Source organism: Carassius carassius, chromosome 44, assembly GCF_963082965.1.
Source record: "Carassius carassius chromosome 44, fCarCar2.1, whole genome shotgun sequence".
NCBI classification, from domain to species: domain Eukaryota; kingdom Metazoa; phylum Chordata; class Actinopteri; order Cypriniformes; family Cyprinidae; genus Carassius; species Carassius carassius.
The window spans coordinates 24,558,262-24,572,793 of record NC_081798.1 but is presented as its reverse complement, the minus strand read 5'-3'; the positions used below and the strand labels follow the sequence as shown (position 1 = coordinate 24,572,793).

Below are 14,532 nucleotides of genomic sequence, written 5' to 3'. Positions count from 1 at the left end.
TGGTGAAGTGTACAACAGGGATCAAAAGTGTAACAACAAAGTAATAATTGCATGAAACTATTTTATTATTTTTATTTAAATGCACCATCACATTTATACTGACATTCCTTCATTAAATGTCTTTCAGGTTTTAGTTTATGTGGATGATCTCACAAAAAAGATGTCACTGAAGTTAAACATGATTATGGGTAACATAATAACAGTAGGCATAAAACAATATATTAGCTAATGGACATTTACTTGTGCCCATATTCGTCGATCTGCCTGTTATGTTTTCATATGCATGCATTGTTTCTTACTTGAGTATGCAAATATAAATTGTTTAGAGAGAGAGAGAGAGAGAGAGAGAGAGAGATCCCGCCTGAACTTCCTCTGACTGACGTCAGCCTCTCCGCTCCGGACACCGCGCTGAGAAAAATGCTTCTCTCCGTAGCGCCAAGGACGGGAATCAACCCCTACAACGGATACAACAGCAGAAACAGCAAAAAGGTAAAGCAGACGGACTCTTCTTTGTATCTGACTGCTTCTTTCCAACACCAGTGGCTTTCCGTGCACAAATGCGAGCTGCAGTGTCCTTGACAAATCAACTACAGCTTTCTGCGGATCATTGTCTGGATACAACGCGTTTAAAGACGCCTCGGGATCGGCTGGGGTTGGTTGGGAATGGCGGCTTTCTTAAGTTTCTGGTAATAACAGCTGCATCCGTCGCTATAATCAGTCAACTCTTTCACATTAATACACGCATCTGTTTCCACGGGTTTACTGCCTGAGTTTCAGCTGTCCGCGGAAGAGGGTAACTTTGGTAAGGCTCGTATGGAAAATGTAGCCTACTTTCTCACAGAGAAGAAAGGTTTGAAAAATGAAGAGATTGATATATTTGATCAAGTATTCAATAGCGATTCGATTCGTTAAGTGGTCAACATATTCAGTGTCGCAGCAAAGGGGGGATGCGGATGCTTTGATGTTTCTGTCGCTTTGCAGTGGGAGCGATTGCGCGAAAGTTTTCAGCGGTGGGAAAACACAACGCCCCACCCCTCGAAAACCCACCGTGACGCTCTGACTGTCGCGTTGTGGAGTAATAACATGGCAAAAAGTTTCAGTTCAGCGAACTTATCCGGTTGTGTGGGCAATGTTTACGCCTTTTGTGACCGTCCATGTTTGTTAAAGGACCAAAGCAGTGACTTCGACGAACAACGCGACGCGACAGAATAGAACGCTATCAGCGACAGTAAACAAGCGCGCGACGCAACCGAATGTACGAGAACGTTTACATTGATCATAAACGAAGCGCGATCAGTGTTTCCAGCTGAGATGTTTATAATGTGAGTGTTCCTGTCGCGCTGCGTAGTAGCAGATGGGGTTAAACAGTTACATAATTCAGGATGTTAATGTTTCATTGTTTCCCAGAACTTAGGTTTTTTTTGAGGAGTAGGCGGGGGCGTGGCTTATCAAATGCGACTAAATGTCACACACATTCAAAATATGATCAGTGCTCTGCTTAATATATGTACTATAGTTGCCAGTTTAGTTAGTTAATTTATGTTTATTATGATTTCGATCTTCAGAAAGACCAACAGTTGCCAAGTCTGCGATTGTTTTGCACGTGCTGGAGATATACTTATGATTACAGGAGCGTCTTTACTGATGAGATGTGCATGAAAATCGCATTCGATTTTTTGCACAGCCCTACTATATATATCAAAAATGATGTCTGGTGTCTGAATAATTTTTGGTTTGACTGTTAAAACTACAAAGTAATTCAGTAAAGAGCAGTGAGTGATTTTGATTTTGATTTTCTTGGATTAACATTACAGCAGTCAAATGCGCAGCAGTGGCCCGTCAACTGTCCTGAGCATCTTTTTAGGCTGGCCTCAGCCAGTCAGTAATATAAAATATCAAGGTGAAAGTCGCCATAGCTTGCTTAGTATAGACCCAGCTCCCAACCCAACTTTGATAATAGATTAACGACGATATATTTTTTATCGCCTGATAAGAGTCTCACGTTAATGCAGCACGTTAACGCCGATAACGGCCTACCACTAATATATATAATATATATTAATAATATCAATCCAATTTTGAAACTTTATGCTGTCTGTTTGTGCGTATATTATGGTTTATCATACTTTGAAGTTTCCATTATATTCAATGAAGTGATAAGGTATAGCAAGGTATATTTCTTGGCAAGAAAGATGCCAGGAGATTTGCACTACATTTGGAAAATGCTTTTATCCAAATGTAGCATTCAGGCTATACATTTGATCAGCCCAAGTGTTGTCTGTGAATGAACCCTTGACGTCGGTGTTGCTAATGCTGTTCTTCAACCAGTAGAGCTCAAGAAACGACAGGAGATTGAGGAAGGCAAGCAGCCCGTGTTGGTTAGACTTCTGAAGACTGTTGATGTTATTGTGCAAGAGTCAAGTGTCTGGAATGTTTGACTTCACGGTGCATCAGTCAGAGAGAACAGAACGTCACAGATAAACTATAGAAACTGACTGTAATTTGAGGCTGTCACTTGTTTAATTGCTTTGCACTGATAAATTGCCAAATTACCTCATGGCAGTAAATCGATTATATATACAAATAAAAATGTAAGTATTTTGAACCCTCTTTTTTTGAGAGTACTTCGCCTTCATATGGACACTGAAATGTGAAAGTGACATGAAATTCTGCTTGCTTTGTCCACGAACTGCATTAAAGGGATAATTCACTCAAAAAAATTGAAATTCTGTCATCATTTACTAACCCTCAAGTTGTTCCTAACTTCTATGAATGTCTTTCTTCTGCTGAACACACACACACACACACACACACACACACACACACACACACACACACACATATACTCACACCCACAGATATTTTGAAGAATGTTGGTAACCCTCAGTTGTTATGGGGAAAACAATACTGTGGAAGTCCGTGGAGACCAGAAACTGTTTGGTTACTCGCATTCTTTACAGTATCTTCTTTTGTTTTTCAGCAGAAAAAAAATTATCATTTAGGAACAATTTAAAGGTGAGCAAATACTTGTTGTTTTTTTCTTTAAGAAAAAAAAATCTAATTTTTAAACTTTCTTAAACACTGGACTTTGTTTGCACGCATTTCAGAGAGTTTTGGTGATGTGACGTGTGCATGTTCATTGACAAGGTGAGAAATTGTTAACTTTATGCAAATGATCGGCGACCTTTGGGAGCAACTACCAATAGGAGAAGTGTACGCGATCATGTCACTGAAGGACCAAGAACCAAAAATTTGTTTGGCTACAAATAATAATAATAATAATAACAGTAACACACATTTGCTATGAAGCTTATTTCTCCCATGGTTACATTTCAAAATAAAACAAATGGGCTAAACTTATTAGGACTGCTTCTGCTTCATAATAACCTAACAAATATTTCCCAGACAAGATATTTTTCACCACGTGCTTGATTGAATTTGCTGTCAACATTTCTGTATTCAGATACATTTAAAACCTGTACTAAGCAGTGATATAACAAATGTAGCTTAAACATTATTTTATAATGTAGTCTTTCCCGCATGTCACAACACTGGGCGAAGTGAACTGTTATGTTAGTGGTGAGAATGCTACTCCCATGACTAGCTGAAAAACATTTGGCTGTAGCCTGGAGTTCATGCGCAGGTTAAGTGCACATGTGGAGAATTCCAGACATATCTCCTACCATCTCTCTATTCTGTCTCTCTGACCTGATCTCTCGTTTCTGTACCTGAGCCATAAGAGTAAACAAACACAAGCCCAGGGACCAGAAACGGCTCTTTGTGAGTGGGAGGTGATAATAGAACCAGATGGCACAGGGTTTGGAATCACCACATTGCTTTTAAAATAACGCTGATGACTACATTTCCCAGAAATCCTAACTCCGCTGTTCTGGTGAACTCAAGTTTTTGCAAGATGTATTGAAGGAATTGTAAGAAATGCTGCAGCTGTAAATTGAATCACTGCTTTCTAAACAAGAATTTGTAATGGTTTAGTCATATTTGCATGTTTATGCCATTCACAGAAAAAAATAAAAATAAATCTCCAGTCTACATAATTAAAGAAATTTGAAAACTACAACAAATGAGGAAAACAAATACATATCTTCGTCCCGAGTTTGATACCATATGCTAGTTTTATATTATAGACATTAAAGATATTAATGGTCTCTTTTTCTTTTAAATAGCAGGCACTTTCCAGGTTTGTGCTGGAAATCTTGCTGAAATTTGAGTATGTAATGCACAGTTGCATAGTAAAGCCCTGTTTACACCAAGAACAATGACTATAAAGAAAATGATTTTAGCGTCCACACTAGGGCTGCACGATTCTTGCTAAAATGTGAATCACAATTTTTCTCCAGGGAACACGATTCTCATTTTTTCAACCAAATTTTATTGCACTCAAGTCCAAAAAAAAACAAAAAACACAACATTCAGCATAATAAAGTGCTAGAGTGACAAAGAAAATAGTCTCTTTTCTTTATTTTAGGCCCCTTAAAGTGAACAACTTTGAACTTAAGAGAACGTTGACTAAATAGAACCTGTGCTTTTTGCTCCAATTGGCACAGAACCTTAAAGGTTCTTGGCCAAGAACACTAACCTATCAACATTTTGAGGTTTCAGGGAGGAATGCAGGCATGATACAATGTTCCCCCCTGTGCTAAAAACCCTTTCTGATGGGGAACTTGTAGCAGTGACACAGAGGTATTTCCTTGCCAGCACAGACAGTTTTGGATATATACTTTTCTTTAAGGTAATGTAGGATATTTGTCTTAATTGATCGTTCAAGATCTGTATCATCTTCCTGCATTGCCCTCATTGTCTCAAAAAGGTGGAGGACAGGCTTGACGGAGGAGACAGTAACATACTGCTCTCCTGAGAGAGCATCAGTAAAGTCTGAGTGAGGTGAGTGTCTTGTTAATCACTTCAAGGACTTCAATATCCAGCCAGGTTGGTGTGAGTTGTCTAGCCTTCCGGTCAGAGGAGAGAACATGTCCAATTGCAATTTGCTGTTCAAGGATCCTCTGCACCATTGCTTGTTGGGATCCCCATCTTGTTGGGCACTCTGTTTTAAGCTGGTGTTCAGGCAGTTTGAGCTCCTTTTGGGCAACAGCAAGCTCTCTCTTCCGCTTCCAACTATGGCTGAAGTAGGCCACAAGCTTTTTGCAAACAGCCACAGCACGGTCAATCTGTGAATCTTTCATTGCATTCTCTACAAATAAAAATATGCTTTGTCATCAAATCTGCAGTAAAATAATTTAACATTTCATACATTTTCTTGCATGAAATGTTAAAATAGTTATTTAAAATGCAATATAATGGGACAAACATAGAACAGGATAAACTTAATTGTGTGTGCTTATACTTTTATTTATTTACTTTTTTTATCTTAATGTTAAATCAGTTCTTCCCAAACCTGTCCTGGAGGCCCTGCACTTTTTGTACTTTTCCTTATCTAACACACCTGATTCCACTCATCAGCTCTTTAGTAGAGACTGCCAGAACTAAACTGGGTGTGTGTGATTAGGGAGACATACAAAATATGCAGGGGTCATTCAGGACAGGTTTGGGAAGCACTGTGTTTAATAAAAGTAGTTAGTTCAAAAGGCACATATTAAAATGTAGAAACATTTAAACCTCAGAGTAAAAATGGGCCCATTTATACTTTTATTTTTTCTACTTATGTCAGGTTAATATATGTATATATTAATTTAGGGCGGTTTTCTTCCATAGGTCAATTATTTAATAAAAAATTAAATAATAATTATAACACTTTTCTAATTTAAATTAAAATATGAAAATGTTACTGGGTATTTAATACCCAGATGTAGCCTATGGCCCAAACATTGAAGCCTTGTCCAGTTGTTCAGGGAGGCTGCTTTTACAATGTTTGCTCCACTGTCTGTGGTGATGCACACCATTTTTTCCTCCTCCAAACTCCAGGATTGAGACTCTCCTTTAGTCCCTGTGCCAGTTTCTCGCCAGTGTGATCAGCAGGGAAGAACGTCGTCTGTAGACAGCGGCTTTTCATATTGAAATCACTTGTTATAAAATGCACTGTCAAGCTTAAATAGAGCTCTATAGTTGGCTTGACCATAGGTCTGCTGTTGCTGCAAAGTTCTGCATATTCTGCAGTTCTTCCTCGACTGTCATTCGACACTGGGTATATAGACCAGGCAGTGCAATGGATGAAAAATAGTTGCGAGAGGGCAAAGAGTAGCGCTTGTCTAAATTCTTTATCATTGCCTTAAATCCCTTGTTTTCAATGGTGTTGATTGGAGCCATGGGTTTAGCTGAATGGTAAGCGATGGCGCTTGTTATCTCTTTGTGTCTCTGGGAACTTGAAGGGTATCCGCACAACGTCTGACTTATGGAAGTTTGTGTGGTCTGGCGGCTGGTATTTTGAGGTATGGCTCCCTTGTCTTCCATGGCTAACTCATACTGTATTTTGTGGTGACGTTTGAGGTGATTGTAGAGATTAGTGGTGTTACCTTGAGGTGCTGCGACGATGCCAAAGCAGTGCTTACAAATTGTGACTCTTTGCGCATCGTCTTCAGGTTTAAAACCGAAAAAGTTCCACACGGTGGAATGTGCTCCTTTTTCTGTACCAATAGTGTTACATCCTCACTCTCACCGTCGCCACCAGGATTTTCCACACTGCATTTAAATTTTTTTTTTCTTACCGCTACAAATCCACCAGGTAAAATGACTCCGTTTAGGTCTGCCTTCTTCTTACACGTCTCGTGAGTGATAGCGGAATATGGCCAATGAGGGAGAGGAGAGAAGTGATCGAGATTTATGATTGATTGGTAAATTAATAGTGTTTTGTTATTGTGTGAGAGTAACCATTAACACGTGAATGCAGCATGATCTGAATACAGGGAAATACACGGAAGTGAATCGCCGTCATTTAAGAAAATGAGATCGCATTGATGTATGAATCGAGATCGTGATTTTTTTTTCGATTAATCGTGCAGCCCTAGTCCACACCAGCGGATGACATCGTCTGTTTATTCTAAGCGCAAACACGTCTGCCGCTTTAAATTCTTCAGCTTGTGATTGTAGGATTGATTCTGATTGGGCGTCAATTATTTTATCATTCATCAGCTGAAAAAACATCGTTCTGAAAGTGATTCCAACGATATCGTTGCTCTGTGCCTTTATCGTTATAGCTGCTTTTCTTTGATATTGGGAATGACTTTTAGAACTATATATTTATTGTTATCTTTATAGTTATTGTTGTAGGTGTGAACGGGCCTTAAGTCAGCCCTTGGCCCATATTCCAAAAAAAAAAAGAGATGAAAAATTCACACGTTGCTGAAGAGTTTTTCTTTTTTTTGCAGAGTAGGTGGAATTTTCAATTAAATTAACTTTATTCATGCAGACAACACAACTGTGTTCTCATAATATGTATTTTATTTTAAAAATGCTATGACTTTCATCTCATAATCTTGGATTCATTATTTATGTATTTACTTTTAGTGTGGCACTAAAAGGCTGCCATGTTTACTAAACTACTGCATGCAAACACAATCTTGGCAGTCTGAGTCCCAAAATGCAAATGTATGTTAGTTGCATTCTCTGGGAATTCAGCAAATTCACAATGTCAAGCAGAGTCCTGTTTTATTAGGGATACACCCAGATGTCAGAAATATGACAGAAACTTTGACACAGAGATAACACACTGTATCTATGGATTTGTTGGGGTAAATCATATTGATGTTGTTCTACTTTTTAGCTTTGAGGAATTTATGCAGCTATAGTCATTCAGTTGACAAGATTTATTCATTTATTCATTCAAAATGATATTGTACTGGAAATGTACTCACCCCCTGGCCATCCAAAATATAGATGAGTTTGTTTGTTCATGGAAACCTATTTAGATTTCTATTTCAAGTGATGAAATGTAGCATTTCATCACTTGCTCACTATTGGATCCACAGCAGTGAATGGGTGCCGTCACAAAAAACCACAAGTTATCCACACCACTCCAGTCCATCTGTTAGTGTATTTAGAAGAGAAAAGCTGCATGTTTGTAAGAATCAAATCCATCTAAATGATTTTAACTTCAAACCATTGCTTCTGACTGAAATATAACGTTACTTTTCCCAGTGAATCAGGAGAGAAATCTGCAGAGAACAAGCACCATTTAGAAACAAAAGACAGTCCAAAGCAGCAAAGATGTGTGTGGATTTTGATATGAGAAAGTCTTTTCACTGGAGGAAGTGTTATTATGGATTATGGAGTCATATTTTTGACAGAAGTGAAATTGAAACTCCTTGCTGAAATAGTTTGTTACAAACAGAGCTTTTGCATTTACAAGATGTTAACTGATGGATTGGAGTCTTGTGGATTATTGTGGTCTTTAAGACATCTTTTGAAAAGTTGAAAAGCTACACAAAGCGAGCATTAAGATGAGAGAGACTGCACACTGAGCGGAATCAGGTTAATGTTAGACAGCATCAGGTTTCCTCCTACCGCACACGGTAATGAAGACACGAGACAGACAGCGAGAGTGAGACGCTGGGGACGGAGTGAGTCTGGACTGGATTCTGATGTCACTCTGCAGCTGGCAGGAATGTGTGTGTGTGTGTGTGTGTGTGTGTGACAGAGGAAGTCCAGCCCTGCTCTCTCTGCTGATGATTGTTTGACACACTTTAACTGTGTGATATAAAAAACAATCCACAAATCAAACTGTTGCAGCGGGTTTCAGAACATCTGAAATCCACATCAAAGATAAGTGAATGCTCTTTTAATCCATATCCCTGTGTATATTGCCTGGTCTGATAATTGTGAAAAAAAAAAAAAAAAAATGTTGTTAGCAGTTTTGCATCGTTTGCAGGAGCTAAATATTAAGTATATTTGCAGCAGCATTTATGTATCTGTGTTCATACACCTGGAGCATTACGCAGTCTAGAGCATGTAACTGCTCTGAGTACACGGCGATAGTTAAGGCCATGAAAACAGGTCTAAATTAAATAGGCATTCTCATGTAGTCGTTTCAACTGGGGTTCGCGGTATTATTTCTAAGGTTGATGTTTTCATTAGCTGTGTGAGTGTGCTTCCACCCACAATTATGCAATTCACAGCATTAATGGACATAACATGCTCTTCGTGCCTTCGCTAGGGGTCGTATGCTTCCCCCTTTACAATCATGTATTTGCTTTAAGCATTTTAAGCAACATGCTTGTTGCATATCCTCGATTGCCTAACTTTGGGTGATGCTTCCCCCTTAATGCAATTTAATAGCATGTTAGAAATTTAAATTTAAACTGACATCATATTAGACTGCTGCTGCTAGGGGTGTATGCTTCCCCCTGTACATTCAAATATTTGCATAAGCAGCTTAAGCAACATGCTTGTTGCAATGCTTCCTTACTGAGTTGGGGTGATGCTTCTGCCATAAATATAGCATTAAGCCAACATTTCCCATCACTGACCATTTAAATCGCATCTGTTGTTTTGGGGGGTTTTGGCATATGATTGTTTTGGGGGTTTGTCTTGCTGCTCTTCCAGCTCTGTCCAAGCATGGCTGCATTTTATGCAGAGTGATGTTCACAAAAAAAAAAAAAAGGATGCAGTACAACATCCAAAATGAAACCGGTGACAACCATACAGAATGAAAATATTTAATGAAATAAAAATACCAACTTAATTAATAAGCTGTTCACTTGTAAAAGAAAACTTTAAGCGTGTAAGTTTAAAAAAAACAAAGTTAAATCATCGTCATGCCATAAATGTAGTCAGTTACTTAGAGCTTACAATATGCTTCAAGAGTTTAATTGTTGCTGTTGTTTGTTGATGAGGTGGAGGAGCAGCGTATTGCTGATCAGCGTATAGGTAATGGAAGAGAAGAAAAGACATGCTTCTTATAGGGGCATCCCACAAATCCTTGGAATGTAATAGAGTTTAAGGGGCCCAAAGGACACACACACACACACACACACACATATGTAGAGAACAAGCAGACAGTAGAAGAAAAGAAGGTCAATTCTGAGAGCTATTTAAAGAGCAGGCTTGAGCCTCGTGGATATCCGGAGTCTTAATTAAGACCAGAGGAGCCAATAAAACGCTCAATGTGTTTCTGTCAGCCCTCATTGTGTCCAGCTAGACTGTGACACAGGATTTGGAGTTCCTTTCTGGGCCATCAGATCGGAAATGTGACCCTGGAGCACAAAATGAGTCTCAAGTCGCTGGGGTATATTTGTAGCAATAGCCAAAAATACATTGTATGGGTCAAAATTTTTTTAATGAAAAAATTTTTTAAATAATTTTTTTTTTTTTTTATTGCCAAAAATCATTAGGATATTAAGTAAAGATCATGTTCCATTAATATATTAGCTTATTTATTCGAAAAATGTACTCTTATAACTGGTTTTGTTGTCCAAGGTCACAGATGTGTTTCCCTTTTCTTAATCCTAGTATTGTGTAGTTATGGGAACAGTTGAAAAAAAAAGAAAATAAACATTAAATTAAATAAACCCTTTTTTTTTCTTGTGAACCAATATAAGAAATTATATTTATAACGATGAATTCTAAGAAATGTGTAAGTTCACAAAGAACACTGTATTTTTATTTATTTATCTTTTTTCTTGAGAAAAATATGATATGCTTTGGTATTATGTAAGTGTTTGGTGATTCTTCCTGAAGACTCACTGAGCAATTCACAGTTTAAACTGTTTTATCTTTGTTTGCGTTGACGGCTGATTATTGCAGTAACCATTCTTAAAAATATTTTGTGAATGCTGTCTCCAGAGGTTGCTTTTCTGTTCTTTTGTTTTTCTTTGCATTAATACATGTATTTATTCATTCATTGATAAATTTTTTTCCCCTGCAACATGGTCTTAATTACATCAGCACTTTTAGTACTTTCAGCACTTTTTGATCAGCTGTGCACAGGAATCTAAATCTATGATGTGATTTCAAGTTTTCCTTTGTCTTTAGAGTGTTACACGATGTTTGTGAATAGATAAGATCCCTGAAGTTGCAAGGACTAGTCTCAAACCCAAAGAGATATTCTTTATACAAGTTAAGACTTGATTTACAAAACTGTTCCAGAACAATTCAACCCAAATATTCAGATGTGTGCAGCACATTTTATGGAGGACTGTTTCCTGAACCTGGGAGAGTAGACTACAATGGCATCTGTTCTGACTCACAGACTGTAAGTACGTTTACATATTTAAAGGATTTGTCACTGATGATTCAATGCTTTATTATTGTCGTCGCCGCCGTTTGTTCTGTTTAAAGCAGCATTTTAGAGCACATCAGATTATCATATTTGGTTAGAGGAGGTTTGTGCCTCTTATTTTGTAGCATGGAAATGAATGTTTGTAATCTTTTACATTTACCATATGTGTACTTCCAAGTACACATTTCTGAGAGTGTTACATTTCTATTTATGAGGCGTCTTAAATTTAGCCTTACGAAACCTGCAGAAACCCTGTAATTGAATATGAACTGACTAAAAGGACTATGGTTTTCTTTTCTTTGATCTTTGGGCACTAACTGCTGGCAAGGCAAATCAGAAAGCACTTTGAAGCCGTTCCCGGTGTCTAGGCTAATTATCGTAGTATTTGTTCATTGATGTGTTTTTTGGCACCTGTGTTCACCTTTGTGAGTCATTGTTGATTTTGGATACACTTTGGTGTGAGTTGGTTACTCCAATGGAAATAATGGATTTCAAACAGCTCTACAATTGCTTAAGTATGCATCACTTTTGAAGATTTAGATCTTTTTTTTTTCTTCTTCTTTGAATAAATCAACAGACAGAGATCAGGCCACTCCAAAAGGCTGTTGTTTTGAGAGTTTCTCTCGAGAGCAAGATGGGCTCACAAAAGCAGAAAGGCTCTTAATTAGCACGATTGAAGCGGGTCCCCGCAGGGCCCCTGAGCCCTTGATTTGTGCCGGTGGATCTTAAACTAGCAGGCCGCGATCTGTAACCCCGCTGGCGGCGGTGGTGTGTGCAGTCAGATGTCTGCTGCCAACTGTAATTGGATGCTTTATCCTTCTCTGAACCCCGTTAAGGCCAAATAAGGCAGCCTGAGAGTTTCCCGGAGTGATGAGACAGAGTGATAGTTATTATGCGTCACATGGTGAAGCTGTGAGAGATCTTCAATTTACTTAATGTGGTTTTCTTAGTCTGCTGTTTTCATGCAATCTTCCTGTAAATGTCTCTTGCTTTCAAAGGAAAAAGTCCATTGGTTTCTCTTGTAGTGCGGAATGAATCATTGGGTTTGTTGTAATGATTCCCACGTCAGACTCTCTCAGACAAAGCTGGAAAATAGAGATGAGTGAAACATGACTTCCATAATATTAACTCTTATGTGACATGTTTTGCATCAAGCATTAAGTAGAATCTTAATTATGTATATACATTTTCTTTTCTTTCATTTACATTTATGCATTTTGCAGACACTTTTATCCAAAGCTACTTACAGTTAGGGCTGTCGGGGTTAAGAAATTTCTGCTGCGGTTATTTTGGGTGGCTCAATAGTGCGATATGCGGTATTTCCGCCGTTTTTTTTTTTTTTTACCCAATTTATCCTGATTTTACTGCATACAAAGCTCTGTCGTTGAGTTGTGTACCATATATTGTTGCTTTTTAACTGACAGAGAGACATGTTTTAAAACATTTTTGTTTATTGTTAAATGCCAAATGGCAACAAGAACATGCGTTTTCCAATTTCTAAAGTATCACATGAATTCTAAAGTATCACATGAAAACAAGCAATAAGAAAATGGCTTAGAATTCTTAAATAGGCTATCACATGAACAACTTGTAGACCTAAGTGAAAATACGAAAAATAAACTAAATATTACTTAATCGGTAACGTAGGCTATGTGATTTAGACCTGGGTTATCATGTTCTTGTTGCGTGCTAGGAAAACCAACATATTAACCTTATGTGGTTTCAGGAAGGATCGCACGGGGGTAACAATATTCCCTGCGGCACTGAAAACCCTTTCTGACGGTGTGCTCGTTGCACAAATACACATGTATTTGCGCGCGACTTTAGACAGCAGCGGAAATCTAGACTGATCATCGCGCCACCAGGACAGTGGATTCGCGTTGGAGTCGATGCACTCCTCATGCAGATAGCGTGTGAGCTCGTTATCTGCTCGCACTCTCTTGGGTATGGGCGCTGACGCAGAGGTTGTCCGTGACTTCAGCAGGTCTCCAAGAGTCTTTTTCTTTGCTGCAGGTGGCACCACCGCTTGCCCTTCGTCTCCAACCACTGGCGCACTAGCAGCGGTCTCTTCGTCCTCCACTCCCACCATCTCTTCGATGAGTGCGGATTTTGTCTCCGTGATATTGATATGATCGCCCCTATATCGAGGATCCAAACAACAAGCCTTTGCCAAAACTTTTTCTAAGGCAGCTGGTTCATACTTCCCCTGTAGAACACTACACATTTTTTGCTTTATGTCCGATGTTAAGGTGGTATTCTCGTTTGATGGTTTAAGCATATCTTCTGTCAGGAGTTTCAGGATGGGTTTGACTGAAGACACTGTAACGTAGCTCTCGCCAGACAGCAGATCCGTAAACTCAGCCGTGGGTTTCAGTGCTGCATTCACGGACTCAAGGACAGCGGTGTCCTGCCAGCTTGGATTTAGATGTTGGTGTCTCCGGTCATCCACAACTCTTCTAATAGCCGGGATTTGCTCCAAAACCCTTTCCACCATTTTCTGTTTGGTGCCCCATCTCGTAGCGCAGTCCTGAAAAGAATATTGGCCGTTAAATCATTGAATTAGCCAAGGACAACATCCAAGTTGGCTACCAAATTAATTATAGACTAGGCTACATTTTAAATTAGTTTATTCGTTTCAATATATTTTTACTAAACAAAAAATACATTTTAAATTATCCCGACTGTAAAATAATGCATATTAGGCAAAATTTTGCACAGACAGATAGCCTATCTTTATGGACGTTAAATTGAGTTGAAGTTAGCCTAAATGTTTTTTCTTTAATTTATCTTACCTTTTGAAATAATTTTCGTTTTAAAATATTTATTTTAAACGAAAAATACATTAAACCCATCAACAGACAAGTAGGCCTATGCTATTGTAACAGTAGTTTAAATTGTTTCTTTTATAATTTCGTTTTTTTATTGCCTAATAACATGATCGATAAGTTAGCAAAGTTTACATTTTATAACTTACCAGTATGAGGCCATGCTGAGGAATTTGAAGTTCCGCTTGTGCTTTAGCTAGATCTCTTCTCTTCAACCAGCTCTGAGAAAATGTACTGACCAATGTGTGACACAGGCCCATTGATCGGGCTGTGCGGTCCTTTATGCTGGCCATTGCATTTGTAACGGCCAAATGTAAATTGTGACCAAAGCAGTTCAGCCACGGCCAGTTTAACTTTCTGACTGCTGCAACGATGTTGGCCCCGTTGTCTGTAGTGATACAGGCCAGCTTATTTTCATCCAGGGACCACTCTTCAAATGCATGCCGGAGAGCATCCGAAATATTGTCGGACGTGTGGTTTTCGGGCATAAACACTGTTTCGAGACAACGTGATTTCAGA

General features: G+C 38.6%; 1 protein-coding gene across 2 annotated transcripts in view; it reads left to right on the top strand.

The window, feature by feature from the left end:
* Window positions 1-213: 213 nt before the first annotated feature.
* The window catches only part of LOC132126486 (RNA-binding motif, single-stranded-interacting protein 2-like), a 58,612-nt gene continuing 44,293 nt past the window's right edge, over window positions 214-14,532 (top strand). The window contains exon 1 of one of the 2 annotated variants that reach the window (XM_059537743.1): window positions 214-489. In XM_059537743.1, coding sequence (XP_059393726.1) covers window positions 418-489 — 72 coding nt within the window. In that variant the 5' untranslated portion in view covers window positions 214-417. The remainder of the gene's footprint in view (window positions 490-14,532) is intronic. The other variant, XM_059537744.1, reaches the window with a different exon arrangement.